The 21,879-nt window shown below is 41.8% G+C and overlaps 1 protein-coding gene across 1 annotated transcript in view; it reads left to right on the top strand.

Annotated features, from left to right (window-relative positions):
- LOC136752620 (adhesion G protein-coupled receptor E3) overlaps positions 1–21,879 on the top strand; it is a 39,359-nt gene that overhangs the window by 12,019 nt on the left and 5,461 nt on the right. The window contains exons 7-16 of the mRNA XM_066708104.1: positions 8,986–9,084; positions 9,765–9,942; positions 13,181–13,282; positions 14,775–14,947; positions 15,734–15,892; positions 16,362–16,556; positions 17,492–17,727; positions 18,021–18,087; positions 20,368–20,459; positions 21,171–21,330. Coding sequence (XP_066564201.1) covers positions 8,986–9,084; positions 9,765–9,942; positions 13,181–13,282; positions 14,775–14,947; positions 15,734–15,892; positions 16,362–16,556; positions 17,492–17,727; positions 18,021–18,087; positions 20,368–20,459; positions 21,171–21,330 — 1,461 coding nt within the window. The remainder of the gene's footprint in view (positions 1–8,985; positions 9,085–9,764; positions 9,943–13,180; positions 13,283–14,774; positions 14,948–15,733; positions 15,893–16,361; positions 16,557–17,491; positions 17,728–18,020; positions 18,088–20,367; positions 20,460–21,170; positions 21,331–21,879) is intronic.

Consider the following 21,879-nt stretch of genomic DNA (forward strand, 5'->3'; position numbering starts at 1 on the left):
CATTTTATAGTGGTTAGAGTGAGAGTGAATAATGATAGGTTGTGATTGCAATCCTGGTTATCTGAAAAATAGAACGCTACTCGATGGGGGATGGGTTAAGCCTGTTAACATGTTGGAAGTCTGAACTCCCAAGCGACCTTGCAGTCTTTTGGTAGCACCTGAGTAACATCCATTTGACACCAATGAACTATATACAAAGCAGGATGGGTAGGACAACCTGAACAGGTCCAAGAGCAGAATTCAGTCAGCTCTACTGGACATTATCTGCAGGACCAGGAGCAACACCAGGATGCTATAAGGGGGTGACAGTGACTTGTAAACCCAGTCAATATGACCATTAGCTGGGCTCAACTAGTAGACTATCCCCAGCAGGAGCCGAGACCAAAGGTCATGCTCAACTGCCCAGGTCACCAATAATCAAGGAAGGAAGAGTTCCAGTACAATAGGCACTGTTTTGACAATGTCTGTCCCTGCGCCCACACTACATAGGATACTAAAAAATTGTTCAGAGTGCCTACACTGCCTAGTGCAATCTATGTAGCACAGACGTGACTGCAAAGGGCAGATAGAGGAGGATGGAAATCCATACCTCTACCAGCCTGTTGACATGGAAGGAAGATATCACCTTCAGGAGGAAGGCAGGGTTAGGCTTAAGCGTGACCCTGGACCCAACCCCCACAAAGCGTACACAGGATGGTATACTGATAGTGCATGCACTTCGCTCACATGTTTGGCAAAGGCCCAGGCCTCTTAGTGAGGCTCGAGATCGCTACACTACTACCCCGCGCTACTCCCATATCTCCCCCTGGACTGGAGTTGGGTCGTTATTTCTTGTCTGTGATTGGCTGACAATGAGAGATCTGCGTGACTCCACCAATGGGTTTGGTGCAATTCTGCAGATCTGCGCAGACCTGTGGCCCTACAAGAACGTGACAAATGGCTTCCTCTCACAGAGTTTCTGCGTGGAAATACTTTGACAAAGTAAATTTAAACAATGTTAAGTGTCTAATATGTGCAGTGCAATTAATATACCACAAATCTACAGCTGCAATGTTAACCCATCTAAAAGCCAAACACCCTTCTGTGAAACTAGCAATAACAGGATTATTATTATTATTATTATTATTATTATTATTATTATTATTATTAAAACACACACAGCCAGCTATTGCTATATATTTAGTTTCACTGGAACTTGAATGAACAGGTATGTTTCCGAATTTATGTAATAAAGTTGTTGTGTTAAGAATTAAAAAAAAAAAAAATCTGAACTTCTTGCAATTGCAAAAATTGTCACTGCATTATTTCGCATTTAATGTATTTTTTGTTAATGCGTTTCAAAAATATTGCAGCAGAGAGTCATGGCGAGCTCGTTTCCCAGTCAATGACATTTTGGAGCTGCAAGTTACTCTTATGTATTTATTTTATCGTAATTATCACCTCATAGAAACTGCTGTGTGTTTTGAACTGAAACTACCAATTAGCGGCTTCACAGACGCTGCTGCCTGACAGTCCTCTACTCTGATTGGCCAGGACTGGATATGGAAGAATCCAATAACTGAGACCCAGTTTCCACTCGTGTGAGTCGCGACAGTACAGTTTGTCTTTAATGTGTGTAAGTGTAGAAAAAAATATCAGTTTATCCAGTGCGATTTCAGCAGGGCGGCAATCAACAGTTGTCAGATCCCCTCTGGGATTTCTTGTGTCTCATCCTGACTTTTTACCTGTTCAGCTCTTTCCCCGCACCCTCCATAAAGTTTGGGACCCTGGACTTGCGTATAGGGATCTTATGGAGGCCCTGCCTCCAAGCCCGAGGCCCTAGGCAATTGCCTACTCTGCTTATAGGCCCCGGCCGACAGGCCATGCCCTGGAGAGGTAGACCTCGCTCTTGGCCTTATTCACAGCGGCCCCCGTCGCCCTGCAGAAGCCGTCCAGCAGTTCCTCGACCCTGGCCACGGACGGAGCGTCCGTGCAGACCACGGCCACGTCGTCCATATAGGCCAGGGCCTTCAGTTGCTCTCCGCCGGAACCCGGGAGATGGAAACCTGTCACCCGGACGTCCCGGCGGATCGCCTGCATGAACGGCTCCAAGCAGAGGACGTACAGCAGGGCCGACAGGGGACAACCCTGCCGGACCCCCGACCTGACCGGAAATGGTTCGGTCAGGTGGCGGTTCACAAGGACCCTGCTGCTTAGGCCGCTGTAGATGATCTTAACCCACCTCCTCAGGCCAAGAGCGAGACCCATCCTCTCCATAACAAGCTGCAGGTATTCGTGGCCCACTCTGTCGAAGGCTTTCTCCTGGTCCAAGCTGATTAGGACCAGGGGAAGCCCTCTCTCGTTCGAGTAGGCCACGACATCCCTGAGCAGCATGGCGTTGTCGGCCGCCGATCTCCCCCGGGCACCACAGACCTGGTCGGGACCCACGACTTGAGGGAGTGGCCGCTGCAGCCGGAGCGTCAGTGCTTTGGCCAGTATCTTGTAGTCGGTGCACAGGAGGCTGACTGGCCGCCAGTTCCTCAGATCTTTCGTGTCTCCCTTCTTGTGAAGAAGGGAGAGGATACTCTTCTTCATCGAAGGGGCCAATCTGCCCTCTCTGTACATCGACCCCAGGACCTGGCCCAGATCTTCCTTAAGCACCTCCCAAAAGATCTTATAGAACTCAGCAGGGATCCCGTCGGGACCCGGTGTCCTTCCAGAGTTAAGACTCTTTATCACCTGGGAGAGTTCAGTGGTGGTGATCTCTGGATCCTCCTCCTCCTCCTCGTCCCCCTCATTGCGGGACTCCAACAGGGACAGAAAGTGATGGATCAGATTTTGATCCACCACCTTCTGGTCGTACAACTCCCTGTAGAAATCCCGCACCACTGTCTCAACAGCCTCTCTGCCCTCCACCTCTTGCCCCGAGGAGTCGATCATGGAGGACATTGCAGGCCGCCTCTCCTTCGTTTTCTTGAAGAAGAAGCGGCTGCATTTCTCATCGTCCTCCATGATGCGGACCCTGGAAAGGACCTTGATCTTTTCTTGCTCCTCCCGATAGAGGGCGGAGAGACTCAGTTTGACCCGGGCCACCTCCTCAGCTAGGTCGAAGCCTCTGAGCTGTAAAAGACTAAGGCGCTGGAGGCGGGCGTTTAGATGGGAATATCTCGCCCGCCTCTCGCGAGCTTTCCGTTTCCCCAGCTGAATGAAGTAGCCCTTGGTTCTTTTCTTCATCATCTCCCACCACTCTATGGGAGAATCAAAAAGGTCCTTCAGGGTCCTCCACTCCTCGAGGCGTCTGCTAAAGGTCTTAATCACACGAGGGTCATCGAGCAGAGAGGTGTTGAGCTTCCAGACCCCAGGCCCCGACTCCCGTGTGCTCGGAATGAGCACCTCTGTCGTCAGGAGCCTGTGGTCTGAAAAGAAGACCGCCTCCGAAGACATGGCGGTCCTCTCCAGTGGCTTGCTGAGGAGGACGAGATCTATCCTGGAGAAGGAGGAGCCAGAAGAACTCACCCAGGTGAACAAGGGGACCAGGTCCCGACCTGCGTCGCAGAGTTCAAAGTCCTCCACGAACGCAGCGAGGTCCCTGCTGGATCTATCGTTGCGGGGCTTACTCCGGTCTACATCCCTCAGAGCACAGTTGAAATCACCTGAAATGATAACTGGCAAGGTGCCGATCAGGAGCGGGCGTAGCTGAGGGAGAAAGAGGACTCTCTCTCTCTGGCTGGTGGGGGCATAGACATTGACCAGCCTCAATACAGCCCCCTTGTATTTAAAATCGAGGCTGGCCAGTCTGCCCGCCTCTATAACCTTGAATGTTTTAACTGTTAAGAAGGGGTTTTTCAGGAGTACGGCAATCCCGTCCGCTCGGGACACATTGGACCCCGACCAGAAGGATTCTCCTAGGGTCCAAGTGTCCCGGAGATCTTTGTATTCTTTTTGGAACGGGATGCCGCACTCCTGCAAACAGATAATATCCGCCTTCATTCCAGCCAGAGAGTTTAAAACATCGGTCCTCTTTTTCACCTCAGCAATGCTCCTCACATTAATTGAAATAATGGTTAATGCCATAATGGCTGTGAGGGCAATTACCCGCTCCGTAACAATCATGTAAAGAAACCTTTCTCTTCCCCACTCCTCTCTTCTCCCTCACCTAGCTTAGCGCTAGCACCCATCATTTCAATCATTTGCCTCACCGCTTGATCCTCTAGGAAGACTATGGGGGGGGCTCGGCTCCCGCCACCCGGTAAGGCGGGCAAAACTCCACTGGGCTCAGGGCCCGTGGTGCTGGAGGTTCTCCCTGGTTCCTTTGAGGCCGAGGCCCGACGAACAGATAGCAGGGCAGAGGCTTTATGTACAACTGGGGAGAAAACTGTATAGACCCCGCTAGTCGTTCTTTTAACTAATGGTGGGGGAGGGGGTGGTCTCTCCCTTCCCGGCTGTCTGCCGCCGCAGGCCTCCTCCCCCAGCGCCAGTGACCTTGCCATCACGTCCCTGATGTCTTTCTGGGAAAGGACACTGGCGCCGACTCTCATCTCCTGAGGTCCTGCGGCTCTCCCACTACTGCCGGGAGGGCATACCTGACCCCTCCCCTGGGAGAGTCTCAGTTGTGGGGCAGGAGGAATGTTATTTCTAGGGGGCCTCTCATCTACCAGGCTGCCCACTCGGGGCAGTGGAGAAGGCCCACCACTCTCCTCTCCGGAGTCAGAGTGGGGCGTATAGAAATTAGAGGGAGGGGACTCTGGAGCGGGGGAGGAGCCGGCAGGGGGGGGAGAATCTGCAGAATGAATCCTCTTTTTCATCATACCCCCCCTACCCATGCTCAACACGGGCACCCGGAGCTGGGAGGAGGCCATAGCAAAGGTCCAAAGGAAGATCCACGGCTGGAGCACAAGGACCTTGACGATGGCTGGTAAGGTGCTGGTCGTAAAGGCCATCCTCTTCCCGATACTCCTCTACGTAGGAATGATCTTCCCCCCAGACAAGGTTATCGCAAAACTAGTGACCCGAATTATATTTCGGTTTGTCTGGGGGAGCAAAATGGAGAGGCTGAAAAGAGTGCAGATGGTGAAGGGTACCCTGGATGGAGGCAGGGGGGTCCCGGACGTTGTGCGGCTGATAAAGGCGCAGGGGCTGGCCTATGTGGTTAAGAACATCCAGGCTGCTGGCAAGAAGGTGAGTTTCATGAACCGCTTTTATTTTGCCAGCAGCCTGAGACCATTCGGCCTCTGCGCCATGGACAACACCAGGCCGCACTCGTGGGATCCCCCGCCGTTCTACAGGGCGCTCCGAGCCTTTGCGCTCGAAGTAGGCCTCCATAAAGTCGTGCTGGCCTCCTGGGATTACAAGACCATCTGTAGTCAGATGAGATCTGCCCAGGAGACCAGCCGGATAGAAGATTTCCCTCCCGAAACCTGCCGGTTTATCTGGGCTAACGCTACGCACGTTTGCCTCACGAATACGCAGAAAGATGTCTCCTGGATGGCTGTGAGTCGGTGTCTCCCCACCCGAGTGTTCATGCACAGAAGGGGCATAGCTCCTTATGACACCTGCCCCTATAAGGGTTGCTTGGGGAAAGAGACGGAGGCTCACATCTTTAGTGAGTGCCCCTCCGCCCACAGGGTCTGGCTCCTGTTTTCTCCGTTCCTCCACAGGTTCGCCGTTCCTGCGCGGGCGACCGCCCAGCAGATCCTATACGGTCCAGCCAAGGGAATCTCTACATCTACCTTGAGGTGCTGGTGGCGTGTCGTCTGCGCAGTGAAGCAGGCACTGTGGGAGGGACGGAACATCTGTTTGTTTAATAAGCAGGAGCTGGACCCGATCGTCATCGCGCGGAGGGGCATGGTGTTTGTGAAAGACTACGTCAATCTGGAGGTCCATCAGAGGGGCAAGGAGGAAGCCTTTAAGAACTGGCGCATACAAGATCTGGGGGAGCTCAGGATCCCATGATGGGACCCACCTCCGGGGACAGTTAGTTCCCCCTGCTGGAGCCCGAGTCCAAGATCTTTTAAAGATCTTTTAAAGATTTTATGAATGATTGTTTTTAAAAGAAGATTTTAAATAACGAATCTTAATTGTTTTTAAAGATTTAGTTGTTTTTAAATCACAATTGTTTAGGGTTTTTGGTAGAGTTTTGTTATATTTTGTTGTCAAATACATTGACCGTTTTTGGGTTTAATTTAAAATGCATTAGACTTTTTTTGTTTGTTTTTTATTTTTCCTTTTTAATTGTTTCTTTATTTTGTCTAATGCATTTTCAGTTATTTTCAATGTATTTGACTTTTTTGTTGGTGTGCAGTTTTTGCTTTTATCACGTTTTGTTTATTTGATTTGAGCACGTTTATTTTAAAGTTAATTGTTTTAGTTTTGTTAAAAATCACAAGATTTTAAAAATTTTAAGTGATTTTAAGAATTGATATTTTAAATGATTTTAATCACAAGTATTAAAATTGGAATTGTTTTATTTTAAGAAATGTAAAATACTCAACCTAATAAACAGTATTTTACTCTGCTTATAGGTAGCGCCGGCCCTGTTTACACAAATAGGTAAAGCATGGAGACGTCTGGATGATATTTATGGACTATTGTTACAGTCATATATGATTGCGTACCTTCCAAGCCAACATAATCAGTGCACAATAAATAATCCATTAAGTCAAAATTGCCCAACGTAGCGGATACATTTAGGATCGGAAACAAATTAAGTTTTAGAAAAATAATAACTACATGAACAGATAATCTTCTAGGGGCCGGTCAACGTTTTGCCTTTATCCCAGGCACATTATACGAAGTGGAAGTGATAACTATACATGTTACATTGACACACTCACAGAGTACACGAAGCAGGCTCAGTGCGGTCGGATTGCACACACACACACGGGCATATTACAAGGTGTATTGTAAAGAGTATTTATGTATGGAAATGCAATTTAGGCAATGGCACAAGTGTAAAAATATCTGTATAACACGATCATATATGAACCATCATGGCACGGTTCCATGGCAATTTAAAAAAAATAAAGCGGACAGATATTTCCCTCTCGGGACTCGGACCCGCAGCTCGGGCACGCAGAGCTCCAGTACTGTGTCACACCCGCTAGACCAATCAGGCACACGTTAGAGCAGGCGGCGTAACACTGTACTTATTTATTCGGAGGTTTATGTCACTTGTAATGTGTTCATATAAGTTATATTCACAGAGCTAAAACTACTTAAAACATGTGTGTGCTCCACTATGACAGAAGAAAGTCTTTATGGGCGGAGCACCTGTACATAAGGACTCACACTGATGTCTGCTGATGTTATTGATGAATCCGGGCGTCACAACAGACTTTCATTCACACAGAAACTCCAACAAAACGGCGCAAACAGCTGATTTCCGATGAATAGTTGCGACTTATTTTTAGTTGCTAGTTTCTTCAAATGATAAATGTAAGCACTATGAGTTTCGTAGCATTTCGTCACAGCTTTTTAATCTGCACCGCTTTACATAACCCAGCTAACACACAATGTAGCCACAACGTTGTAGCAACGTAATTCATGTTGTCAAATGTTGTGGCAACATTGTCTGTTAGCTGGGAAGTGGACGCTGAATAAAATATTTACAGTGAACTATTATTCACCCAACACATCACTGTTAATAGTTAACGCATATATAAGGGCGTCTGCTAATAATAATAATAATAATAATAATAATAATAATAATAATAATAATAATAACTACTGAGCTTTCATCAATGGCGGCTTTGGTTTTTATTTTATTATTTTTTCTTCTACTCATAGTTGTAACCGCTATGAAGTACAGGCCTGTAGTGTTGTGTCAGTGGGGAGATTAATGCACACCACGGAGCGCCAGATCGCTGTGTTTCTCTGCTTCATTCACCCTTATTCTGACAGCCCGTCCTGCTCTTCCACCTCCGGTTTCTCTCCAATTTCAGACACTGTGATTGGCTCCGGTTTCTCTCCAATTTCAGACACTGTGATTGGCTCCGGTTTCTCTCCAATTTCAGACACTGTGATTGGCTCCGGTTTCTCTCCAATTTCAGACACTGTGATTGGCTCCGGTTTCTCTCCAATTTCAGACACTGTGATTGGCTCCGGTACCTCTCGCGCTGCCTGCCCATCCCACAATCCACGCCCTCAGAACAGGCTCCTCCCCCTCGCAGCTCCTCACATTGTAGATTTAATTGAGCGAGGAGCTGAACTGCGAGATTGCCTCTTGCGACCTTTCCGCGAACATTTGCAAACTTTTTTTATTTAATCCTGTCCCTAGTCTTCTTGGCAAAATTGTAAAATTTCTGGCAAGTTGCATGGAGTTCGTTGGTGGACAGCAGCAAGGTCCAAATAGAAGAATCTCTATTTCAATGCAAGATGGTGTGTGACCATTTTGTAGAGCCCAAATGTTTCTGGACAGGAAGCCATTAATTTTAAGGGAAAAATAAGTCTGCTAGTGAAAACTGCTTTATACATAATAGAGCTTTAAAAAGAAGTTGCATATCCAACAGATTCAGTGTAACATAATTGCTAGCTTTGGACTCTGTGCTTGTAGGTTCTTTTTATGTTTATTCTTTGCAGTATTCAAAATATGTCTTCTCCACAGTGTATCTACTCATTGACAAATACCTGAAATGTTATGAAAGGTTACTTTTTGCTGTTATTTAGATGTGCCATTTTAAAAGATGAAATTGAGATCACTTTTGAAAATGCATATAATCCTACTTTCAATACATTTGATTTGTTTTATTATTGTCCCTCTCGATGCTCCTGCATCCTATGCTCCTTTATCATTTAAGTTTCTCACATACACTGTTTGTACTAACAGCATTTCTGAATTAAGGAAATATATTAATTGTGACCTTCTCACTATGCAAGAAGTGTTCAGTGAAAAGCTTGTGTTTGTAAGCATTTGTAAGACCCTTGGATGCCTTCCTCGAAAATGTGTACCTAAATTATTTAACCATTATGGGGAATAACATTTATAGGCATTTGTCTTGTGTTCTGCAGACTGCCACAAACTCCACAAATCAGTATTGTTTCATAAGTCTTTTGACAGAGGGAATTGAAGGAGTATGTGTCAACTGCAACAAAGAGCAGAAAGTAACGGTGAGTAGGCCTGTAAAATTTGTTTCAAACAAGCATTTTACATCACAAACAGCAGAGCAATAGCACTGCAGGGAGAGCATTGCCAGGCTGAGACAGTGGACCCCTATACCCTGGGCTGATACAGTAAGTCTGATAGGTCACCCTAAACAGACAATTTCAAAATAAAGACTGAGAACATGTGTTAGTTATTGATTGTCTAAACAGGTTAAGAGTGTCCTTTATTATCCTTTAAACTATTATTATTATTATTATTATTATTATTATTATTATTATTATTATTATTATTATTATTATTATTAACCAAAACACCTTCTTCACTGGTCAAAATTAAATTAAATTAATTCAATTCCTTATTTAAAGGTGACCTAAAATACCTGTTGGATTGGGTCTTTTCAGGAGTAGTTTTAGAGACTCTTGTGCTGGGGAAACTCTGACTGACTTCAGCTCACCCATCCCTGAAAGCACTTATCCAGGTGTGTTCCACCTCACTGGCGATCTGATTCCCAGTCAACTATGACTGAGGGCAGCTTGGATCCAGTGATGTCAGGACTATGGGGCTCAGCCTGTTCCAACATATTAATATATTTTGAATCAGGCTTTGAAAGGGATATTTATTAAATAGATTTAATTTTGCGTTAATCTACAAAAGTATTTATGTTTATTTGTTTGTTCTTCCTCAGGAAGGAGCTAAATATTTACAGAAAGTTTTAAATGATTCTACTTTGTGGCAAAACATGACAGAAAATGAGAGGCCAAAGGCTGGACAACAGATCCTGAATGCTGCAGAGAAGCTGGTGAAAAATTTGTATAACAACAGCAAGTTGAATGAATCATATTATCTACAGACTCCAGATATAGGTAGGGAAAATATAAAAGTACATTTTAAAGCTTCTCATTTTACAGAACTGCTTGATTTCTTACATACAATTATGAGAGGCCAGAGGGCCTGTGAAAGAAGCAGTTCTATATACAGCAATGCAAATACCTACACACACATTGGGCCTGAGTTTGATCATGGTACAAGGAAGTAATGGAAGGCAGTAACACCCAATTTTAAAGCTAGGGAAAAGCATTATTCAATACATTTAATTATGAAGCAATTATGATAATTAGCATTAGTGTTAGTGTATTGTGTTTGCCTATTAACAGAGGCATCTCAATTAGGCTCTTTCTCAGCGCATTGATCAGAGCAAACAACTATTTAAACTATAAATAAGATATCTATACACCGATCAGCCATAACATTATGACCACCTGCCTAATACTGTGTAGGTCCCAAAACAGCCCTGACCCGTCGAGGCATGGACTCCACTAGATCTCTGAAGGTGTGCTGTGGTATCTGGCACCAAGACGTTAGCAGCAAATCCTTTAAGTCCTGTAAGTTGTGAGGTGGGGCCTCCATGGATCGGACATGTTTGTCCAGCACATCCCACAGATGCTCCATTGGATTGAGATCTGGGGAATTTGGAGGCCAAGTCAACACCTTGAACTCATGATTCATCAGACCAGGCCACCTTCTTCCATTGCTCCGTGGTCCAGTTCTGATGCTCACGTGCCCATTGTAGGCGCTTTCAGCAGTGGACAGGGGTCAGCATGGACACCCTGAGTGGTCTGTGCCTATGCAGCCCCATATGCAACAAACTGTGATGCAATGTGTGTTCTGACACCTTTCTATCAGAGCCAGCATTAACTTTTTCAGCAATTTGAGCTACAGTACCTCGTCTGTTGGATCGGACCACATGGGTCAGCCTTCGCTCCCCACATGCATCAGTGAGCCTTGGCCACCCATGATCCTGTCGCCAGTTCACCGCTTTTCCTTCCTTGGACCACTTTTGATAGGTACTGACCACTGCAGACCGCGAACACCCCACAAGAGCTGCAGTTTTGGAGATGCTCTGACCCAGTCGTCTAGTCATCACAATTTGGCCCTTGTCAAAGTCGCTCAGATCCTTACGCTTGCCCATTTTTCCTGCTTTTAAAACATCAACTTTGAGGACAAAATGTTTACTTGCTGCCTAATAAATCCCACCCACTGACAGGTGCCATGATAACGAGATAATCAGTGTTATTCACTTCACCTGTCAGTGGTCATAATGTTATGGCTGATAGGTGTATATATATCTGTCCATAAAATATGCTATTTACATATATCATTACATATACAGTACTGTGCAAACGTTTTATGTAGGTGTGAAAAAATGCTGTAAAGTAAGAATGCTTTGAAAAATAGACATGCTAATAGATAATATTTATCAATTAACTAAATGCAAAGTAAGTGAACAGAAGAAAAATCTACATAACATCAATATTTGGTGTGACCACCCTTTGCCTTCAAAACAGCATCTATACAGTACATTTCCCTGGAAATCTATACATTTTCCAATTAGATGGTTAATGTATGGATATCCCAGATGTTTCCTGGTGCCATGGGAAATGTACACATTTCTAATTATTAAGCTGTACATCTCCTGGGTAATGTGAACTGAGACACATGTTTGAATAGCAGTAGGTTAGGTGCGCTTCAAGACGTAAGTCTCTTAACTTTGACTTAATGCACTAAAAGTTGGAAATTCGTTGCAATTATTAGTCAGATGACTGTTGTATGGTAGACTATATTATTGGTATATGAGCTTATTTATTATTTATATCATATGCAGTTTTTGTTGAGAAAACAATTCTGTAAACTTGACTCTACAGGTGAAAAAAAAAAAAATATATATATATATATATATATATATATATATATATATTTATTTATATGCACAACATCCTCATCATGCAGTAATTGTGCTTCAGTATTACTACAGGATGTAGTAAACATTCATGGGTTTACTTTGTTCATCGCAGAATGCTTCGTATCTTCCACAGCCCTTTTAAAAGGGATGTTAGTGGCTCAATTAGTTTGGCCATCAAATCTCCCACTCTGCATTTATTTGTTTAGTGCAAACACATTTCAGTCATTTTATCTCTGACTTGCTTTGAATGCTACTTGGTCTTGTGGTCTTGAAATTCAATGCCTGACCATGGAAGTATTACACACAGACAGAGGCCATTCAAATACAGTAATTTTGTGGCTTGTTAAAGTCATTTTGTGCACCTGAATTAATTTAGGTTTGCCACACCAACATATTAATTATTGATTTACTTCTCTCTTCTTGTTTTTGCTTTGAATGTGTGTCTTCAGTTGTTTAACACATATGAATTCCTACTTCAATGTGTCATGACCACAGGCTGTAACCCTAGTTACATTAACTATTTTTGTCAGAATAAGCTGACAACATTTTAAGACTTGGCCTCCACTTTAAGACTCTATCCCCCCCTCTTCTAGTGGCCTTATGACCTACAGGCTTTCACACTTGATGGAAAATAACTGACTAGCCTCATATTGATCAGGAAGCTACATAGGGGTCTGGTTTTAAGGTGTGGCTGTCTCTTTGTGTGCGTGTGTGTGTTTCAAGACTAGGGTTTTCGTTTTTGTACAGAAGGTAGGTAGGTATAGGATCTCTAATATCCCAACAGTAGTCTTGTGTTGTTCAAAGTAGTCTTTGATTTCCTGTTGTGTTTTTATTTTTAATCAAGAAAAACCACATTTGTTCCTTTGGTCTCTTTAACCGGCATTAGTCCACAATACACACGCAATTTATTACTATGAGAACTTGACTCATTTGTGTTTACTCAAGTCTGTCATTATTCTCTGGTTTAAACGGAAAAGTGTTACATAGCTTTAAAGCAACAAAGTGTGAAAACTGTCAGGGTCTGAAAACTTTTGCAAGGCACTGTATTTACATAAAGCAGATTAAAAAAATGTTCAACCAGGAAGCTGGTTACTGTTACTGGAAACTGCTTTAGTTTTTGTCTCTAGTTTCCAAGCCTCCACTTTACACCAAATAAATACATTCATTAAAATGAGCAGTTTTTCTAAATGTTTTTGTCATGGGGATAGTTGGTACATAACAGTCAGAAACCTTTTCCCCACTTCTGGTTGTCAGTTTGTGTCTTAAAACCAAAACAGCTAGCTGAAGCTCTGCTCGGTTTAGTATACATTTTTAAGTGTTTTTTTCTTCTTCTAATTTTCTTGTTTTCTCATTCATTTTAGAGGTGAAATACATAGCTACAGATTCAACCCATGTGCTTTTGAATGTCAGCAACAGCAGCATGGATATTAATCTGGAAGGGGTCGCAGAGACAACAGATCGAGGTAACCAGTGAAATTATCTCATTTGGTAACAGGTTCTAGTATGTGCTCAGAGTTACAGCATAATTATACACATTCACTCCTCACTGCATTTCTGTTCCATGAATTAGAAGTGAGAACTGTATTGACGCAATAGATAAGATATATTCACAAAGTACACTGTGTGTTGGGTTGGCCCGCTGCCCACAGCTGTTGTGAAATGGCAGAAGCCTTTTGTGCAGCTTAATGTGAAGTGGCTCAGTAGCCATATCTCTGAAAATACATACAGATACATTAGTCTTTTTTACAATGGTTCAATAAGAAATCTACATTTAACATTATAAAGTGACTTAAATTATGGTGACTGCATCATCAGGCTATAGGAAATGTACACCATAATTAAATACAAACCTGGACTTTGTATAACTCCCGTTAGAATTCAGTGTCTGTTTTCAGTGTCTCCAGCCTGAGACAGACCTAGTTTGGATATTCATAACATACTCCATATTTATTCATATTTGTCTTACTAAATACCAATTCATCATGCAGTCCACTGATATTATAGTACTGTTTACTGGGTTGTATGAGTGTATTCATAATGAAGTTCATATGTACTAAAATAGACTCCCTGCAAATGTATGATTTTCCTTCTTAAATCATAGTTAAGCTGGTGAAACTTGAATGCTCAGTTCAAAGGAATTGGGGACTATCAGTGATCAATGAGTAGTTCTAAATTAGGGAAACCAGACATATATTTTTTAAGGTAGTGGGCCAAGGCATGGACAAGGGTGTCTGCTAATAAATAAATAATAATAAAAATAATAATGTTCCTGTAATTGTTTAAATTAACGTCTATGGTTGATTCTTACATACAACTTTAGACCACAATAAAACTGATAATATATTCAGTGTGCTCTTAGTTATGATAGGAATTTCACTCTGGTAGTCATGATACATAATGATTATTTGATTTAAACATTTTTAAATGACATATGTATAGACAACAGCCATCAAGGCTTAAAAAAGCCTAGAGTGTTATGTGTAGATATTTAATTTGCATTCTATATTAAGAATACCATTTTAGTGGTTAACTGTAAACTCTCAATCAAGTAGTACTTGGGCTGGGATTAAATCAATACTTTGACCCACCTGCTAATAGAAAACTACAGAACTGTACTCAGTTGTGGCTTCATTTTTAGTAAGATGTCACTTTGATGTACAGGTTTGTAGTTTTCTATTAGCGTGTGGCTCAAAGTTTTGATTTAATACGGCCCTTCTTCTACTTATTTACAGCTGAGATCCTACATTTCATGTAAGCCTGTTTTGTGTATTACACAGAATGAATGTAGCTGCTATATCACTCTGTTATTGCTTGATCTGGAATATAACGTCTGTGTCCAGTAAAATGCTCAGAGTGATCAATTGGGCTTTGTCAGTACATTTTGTTTAAATGCTAATCAGCCCCCAACTATCCAGTTCATGAATTACAAACATTTCCTTGTCTCTCCATCCACAGAGTTGTCTCTTTTCTCACTGACACGTATGGAGTATATGTTAGACCAGTCGTTCTTCAAGGAGGAAAACCTGTCGTCAGCAGAAATGAATTCCCATGTGGTGACAGGCATGCTTGGGCAAAGAAACTATACTGACCTTCCACACCCTGTGAAGTTTACCTTTCAGAACAAGATGGTAAGTACAGTTGTGACAGTATTATTGACATAGTTGTGTAAAGAGAAGTGTAAGAAAGACTTATATTGTATATTTTCATGAAAGCTTTAATTCTATTTCTCATTCATGTGTGTATTCAAATATAAAATTAGTCAACAGAAAAAAGGAAAGGAGGCGTTTCATTGTTTATTGTTTTAGTTTAAATAAATACAATTAAATGTTCCCCTGAGGAGTCTTCAAGCGCAATGTACTGATTGTGGTCTGAAACAACAAACTAAGACAAACATCCAGAATAATTAAGGAAGAACAAACAAGTGAAATTCAGTGGTCAATGCATGCCAGGGCTGTACACTGTGAGAGTGGGGTGCTGGCATCTCTCGACTGTGAAATAAAAGCCAGTTAAACAGGGAAAGCTGAGGAGCATGTGCTCAATGCAGTCTGGCTCAGCACTGATAGCTGTGTGTGATCATCAGGTATAGGGTACCGGTCTGACACAGGTCCTCAACCCTGCACCCCCAGACAGGGCTGACCTGCTGCAAATGTGCTGCCTCAAATCATAAGCAATGCATTGTGTGCAACATGTAACTGTGGTAAACAATAGAAAGAATCAAGTATTTTAAGATACTTTCCCTATTCAACATTGTATTCCATTTACATTTAAAGTAACTTCACACTAATTACAACAGTACAATTATGTCTATAACAGAAGCAATTCACTTATCCATAAGACCTCCAACAATTTAAACAAAAAAGCTTAGACTGACATGCCACTAAGAAGTGACTAATGCATGTGACGTCATTTTGCAGAACAAAACTAGAGGGAAACAGGTGATCTGTGTCTACTGGAAACAGGACCACTGGACCCGTGAAGGCTGTAAGTCTTCGAGGTCAAACGAAACTCACACAGAATGCAGCTGCACACATCTGTCCAGCTTTGCTGTCATAATGTCAACGAAGCCAATGCAGGTATTTCTTTATGGCACAGTGCAAATAATCTGAACATAGGTCTGAATGAATATACAATCCTCACTACGGAAAGACATTCAAATTAATATTAGTAACACCTCATAGTTCACTGTAGCACACCATTGTTAAACCATTGTCGATGGATCCACAACAAAGCAAAGAAAATGACACAATTACCATGCAGATTGACTGTGATGATCTCTTGTAAGGGATGTATGGGCTATTCATTCAGTAGCCATACAAATATAGTGCAATTAGTATTGGTCATTTATTCTCCATCATTTGTTGCAAGAATGTCTTCAGGGCTCAGTGGAAAGTGTCTAATATTTATATAGTATTAATCAGAAAGCACCTCAATTTGCAAAAACATTTTAACATAGTGTCTCAAATTAGTCTGGCTTATAATGTGACCAAGATATTACAACAAAAAAACACTATGAAAATAACAGTATATCATTTTGCGTTTCAGAATAATCCAATATTAAACATCGTTGAATATGTCCTTGTGGCCGTGAGCCTGTTCTTCCTTGGCTTGGCCATTATAACTTTCATCTGCTGCCACTCGGACCCCAGGATCAGCACCACGTCTCGTCTGCATTTGAGCATCTGCCTCTTCCTGGCACACTTTATTTTTGTAACAGTGGAACGCAGGAGTGAAATGAAGGTATACCCTTTCACAGTAGTTACATTACGTTACGAGTTAAACAATACCTCAAATGAATACTCAGTGTCCCCAGAATCGGACTCCTAAATGTGTCGATCACTGTTTCTAGGAAAAACATACTGATATTATTATAATTTTGGTAATACTTAAGAAACGATGTCATTAATAAATGATTCGTACCTAGTTTATTAAACAGTTAGGAACAATTTATAAATTAATTTTTGAATTATCAATAATCCTTTATAAAATATAAATATAAAGGGTGCTGCCAAATACTGCAACACTGGTGTTCTCAATCATGTGTTATAAATCACATATTAATATATATATACATTGCATCACAATATGTAATTTGATACATTGATATATTAAGTATTCCAATCAGAGCCACGAATAGTATTACTGTAAATGAGTACAATAGTCATGCAGTATTTTATGGGATTGGCAAATGTAAACTTTTATTCAAAATGAAGATCACCATAACATCGGTTGTGAGAACTGTGGTAGTATCGTCATACTACAGTCATAATTGGGCTGATTTGTGTCAAATTTGTAGCAGCAACACTCCTATTGGTAGTGTATGCCATGTGGTTCAAGGGGTTAGTGGTTCTGCAGCAGGAATTTAACTTTATATTCTATTATTTATGAATAATTTGTTAATGATACCTTAATCTAAAGTGTTACCATTATTATATATTTTTTTTAAATGTCCCTCTTTCATAATACATTTGAAATGGGAGAGTGGGCAGAGTGGGTTGGGTTTGAGTGTGGGAGAGGCAGATCTCCAAATCCTGCTGGCCCTTTTCCCCTTCCCTTGATTCTTCATTTCAGCATTGATTGCTGGATGTTTGAGTTTTGGTTGATTAAGAAAGACCCTTTGCGTAGAGACTGTTCTTGATGCCTGAATAAATGTCAGTCATAATGCCCATGTGCAGGTGTTGTGTGCAGTGATAGCAGCAGTCCTCCATTACCTCTTCTTGGCCTGCTTCACCTGGATGAGTCTGGAGGCTGTGTACCTGTTCCTAAAAGTGAGAAACCTGAAGGTCATCAAACCCAGTCGCCACCAAGCACTACGAAGGAGATACCAACTGCTGGTTGGGTACGGCATCCCTGCCATCATTGTGGCCGTGTCTGCAGGAGTGTTTCCAGGTGGCTACGGGAGGGAGGATGAGTAAGTCTTTCCTCTCTCTACAGTCCTGTCAACTAGGAAGAGCACGACCTAACAGGCAGTCGAGGGTTTCTATATACCTGGTTATATGTTCAGAATGATGTCACTGTTGACTAAAAATTATAATTATTAGTATTATTATAACATTATTGAGCAGATGCCTATGTCCAAGCTGACATATAAGTTAAGAGGTCACAATCTGAGCACAAATAAGGATTTGATACACAAATATCTTTACAGTAACAAATAAAAATTACTTGAACTTTTTTGAAATTATTATTGCTTCCGTTTTGTAGGTGCTGGCTGACACTTGAAAGAGGTTTTTACTGGAGTGCTCTTGGTCCAATTTGCTTTTTCATCACAGTATGTACTTTTATTTATCTATTTATTTATGTATCAATCTACCTATTTATGTATTTATTTATTTATAGTGTATTCACGAATCCTTAAGTCAGTTCCAAAATAAAATACACATAGAGACTGTTTTAATAAAATGAAAATAAATAAAAAATATCTAGTACTAATGATGCAGAAAACTGTTTTTAATCAGGAAAAGCTGTGATGCATGAACCCAACTACCATTTAAACCTACCTTAAAATAATATAATTTAAATGCAAACACCTATTTTTGTTCCAGGTTAACACCATTCTGTTTATTGCAATTGTGTGGTGCATTCAATCATCTCTGTCTGAGCTCAATGCTGACCTGTCAAAGATTAAAGATACCAGATACCTGATTTCTGTGCCAAAAACCCCAAGGTCTGAAACTGATTCAGACCTTTACATATTGGAGGAAAATGGAGACAATTGAATCATTTTCCTCACACAATAATATATTGTAATTTCAGAAGCATACAGTACTTGTGTCACTTGGGATAATCCAAGCAGTGATATTGGAATGCAAAATGTCCTTTTTTATATATTTTTGGTCAATTAAGGGAATTATTTACCAGACACAGGATAGCAGGATAAAGCAAGGACTATATTGTTTCATGAGACTCTGATATTTTCATTCTACAGCTTGCCCTGTCTAAAGAATGCATTTCTCCAATCCCAGCAGCAATATGCAATATACACTCACCTAAAGGATTATTAGGAACACCTGTTCAATTTCTCATTAATGCAATTATCTAACCAACCAATCACATGGCAGTTGCTTCAATGCATTTAGGGGTGTGGTCCTGGTCAAGACAATCTCCTGAACTCCAAACTGAATGTCTGAATGGGAAAGAAAGGTGATTTAAGCAATTTTGAGCGTGGCATGGTTGTTGGTGCCAGACGGGCCGGTCTGAGTATTTCACAATCTGCTCAGTTACTGGGATTTTCACGCACAACCATTTCTAGGGTTTACAAAGAATGGTGTGAAAAGGGAAAAATATCCAGTATGCGGCAGTCCTGTGGGCGAAAATGCCTTGTTGATGCTAGAGGTCAGAGGAGAATGGGCCGACTGATTCAAGCTGATAGAAGAGCAACTTTGACTGAAATAAGCACTCGTTACAACCGAGGTATGCAGCAAAGCATTTGTGAAGCCACAACACGTACAACCTTGAGGCGGATGGGCTACAACAGCAGAAGACCCCACCAGGTACCACTCATCTCCACTACAAATAGGAAAAAGAGGCTACAATTTGCACAAGCTCACCAAAATTGGACAGTTGAAGACTGGAAAAATGTTGCCTGGTCTGATGAGTCTCGATTTCTGTTGAGACATTCAGATGGTAGAGTCAGAATTTGGCGTAAACAGAATGAGAACATGGATCCATCATGCCTTGTTACCACTGTGCAGGCTGGTGGTGGTGGTGTAATGGTGTGGGGGATGTTTTCTTGGCACACTTTAGGCCCCTTAATGCCAATTGGGCATCGTTTAAATGCCACGGCCTACCTGAGCATTGTTTCTGACCATGTCCATCCCTTTATGACCACCATGTACCCATCCTCTGATGGCTACTTCCAGCAGGATAATGCACCATGTCACAAAGGTCGAATCATTTCAAATTGGTTTCTTGAACATGACAATGAGTTCACTGTACTAAACTGGCCCCCACAGTCACCAGATCTCAACCCAATAGAGCATCTTTGGGATGTGGTGGAACGGGAGCTTCGTGCCCTGGATGTGCATCCCACAAATCTCCATCAACTGCAAGATGCTATCCTATCAATATGGGCCAACATTTCTAAAAAAAGGTTTCAGCACCTTGTTGAATCAATGCCACGTAGAATTAAGGCAGTTCTGAAGGCGAAAGGGGGTCAAACACAGTATTAGTATGGTGTTCCTAATAATCCTTTAGGTGAGTGTATATAGTGCCTTCATGAATCATTGTTAAGTCACTTCGAAAATTAAATACATTTTCAATAGTTTACACTCATTCACTGCAACATTGTAGATTTCCCCAACCACCCCCCATATTTTCCTAACTGTGGGATAAATATGGACTGTTTTACTATAGAGAGAAATCACAGTAATAAATAATGAAAAACAAAAAATGCAAGTACTAGTGATGCAGAACACTGGGTATATTACCACGCTGTTTTTTTTTTTTTTATCAGGAAAGGCTGTGATCCATGCACGCCAATGCCATTTCAATCTACATTACAATAATATCACTGAAATGCAGTAATAAACAATCATCTATTTTGTTCCAGGTTAACACCATTCTCTTCATTGCAATTGTGTGGTGCATTCAATCATCTCTGTCTGAGCTCAATGCTGACCTGTCCAAAATTAAAGATACCAGGTGAGGAAAGACATCAAATACTCCATGGACAATGATATCTGTTGTATAATGCCTGATCAACAAGATTTCAAGCAATTAGCTATGAATGCTGCCTTATTTCTGAATTGTTCCTTTAAGGTGTGTGTCATGCCCACAGCTTAATTGCCAAGTCCACTGCCAGATGCCACACATGTGCCTGTTTTCATTTTGGTTTTCCTTGTCTTTTCCTCATTATTGATTAATTACCTTCACCCATCTCCTGTTTCTCTGACCATCCACCCAAGTGTATTTAAACCTCATCCAGCTATACCTTTATTGTGAAGTCTTATCTGCATTTAGCAACATTTATGAGTCTGCTTTCCACTGAGTGACTGCTAGTGTTTCCTCACCCTTGCCTGTTTCTTGACACAATGTTTTGTGGATTCCCTTTGATGTTCTTTTTGCCTGATCAACTGACCCAAGCCTGCTATCTTGACCACGCTTTCTTGTTTTACCTGCATTGCCCTGTTCACCGGTATTCGACTCACGCCTGTTAATGACCTGCCTTTTTCCCACACCTGAGTCGTCCATTTTCCGGCTGTTCCAGAACCCGAGTCCCTGACAGTGTGGGCTCATGAATGCAATGAAACCATTTTGAATGTGGTGTGTTTCATGAGATTATTTAAATCAGATTGATAAAGAGTTTAAAACCACTCTATACTTGAAGATATTTGTTTTGTTCTCTTTGTTTAGAGTGATGACTTTCAAGTGCTTTGTGCAGTTTCTCATACTGGGCTGCAGCTGGGTCTTGGGCTTCCTGACAGAGACCCATTTTTTTAAAATCATGTTCGTCATCATCAACTCTCAGCAGGGCACGTTCATCTTTATTGTGTACTGCCTGCTCAATGCAGAGGTGAGTGATTTCTGTGCCCAAAAAAACCAAGGCCTGAAACTGATTCAGACCTTTACATATAGGAGGAAAATGATAGCAACTTCATCGTTTTCCATACACAAATAATATCTTGTAATTTCAGAAGCATATAGCAACTGTCACTTCATGCACTGATTGTGTCAATTCAAGCACTGATATTTTAATACAAATGTTGTTTATGTATATTTTTTGGTCATTTAAGGGAATTATATCCCAAACACAGGACTTGAGAGGTCATGAGACTCTGATGTCTACATTGTTACAGCTTGCCCTGTCTAATTAATTTATTTCTCCAATCCCAGCATCATTTTGCAATATACTTGTCATCCATTCAACTGAAACAACTTCTAAACATAACACCCTTATCCACAATGGTTTTGTTTCTGGCTGTTCTAAACAGAAACCCACAATTCATGATGATTTTCTTTTCTATCCACTCAAATGCATGTTGCTATGCTAGGCCACTCCAGGACCTTAATGTGCTTCTTCTTGTGTCACTCCTTTGTTGCCTTGGCTGTGTGTTTTGGGTCA

The sequence above is a fragment of the Amia ocellicauda genome, chromosome 7, assembly GCF_036373705.1.
Source record: "Amia ocellicauda isolate fAmiCal2 chromosome 7, fAmiCal2.hap1, whole genome shotgun sequence".
Taxonomy (NCBI): domain Eukaryota; kingdom Metazoa; phylum Chordata; class Actinopteri; order Amiiformes; family Amiidae; genus Amia; species Amia ocellicauda.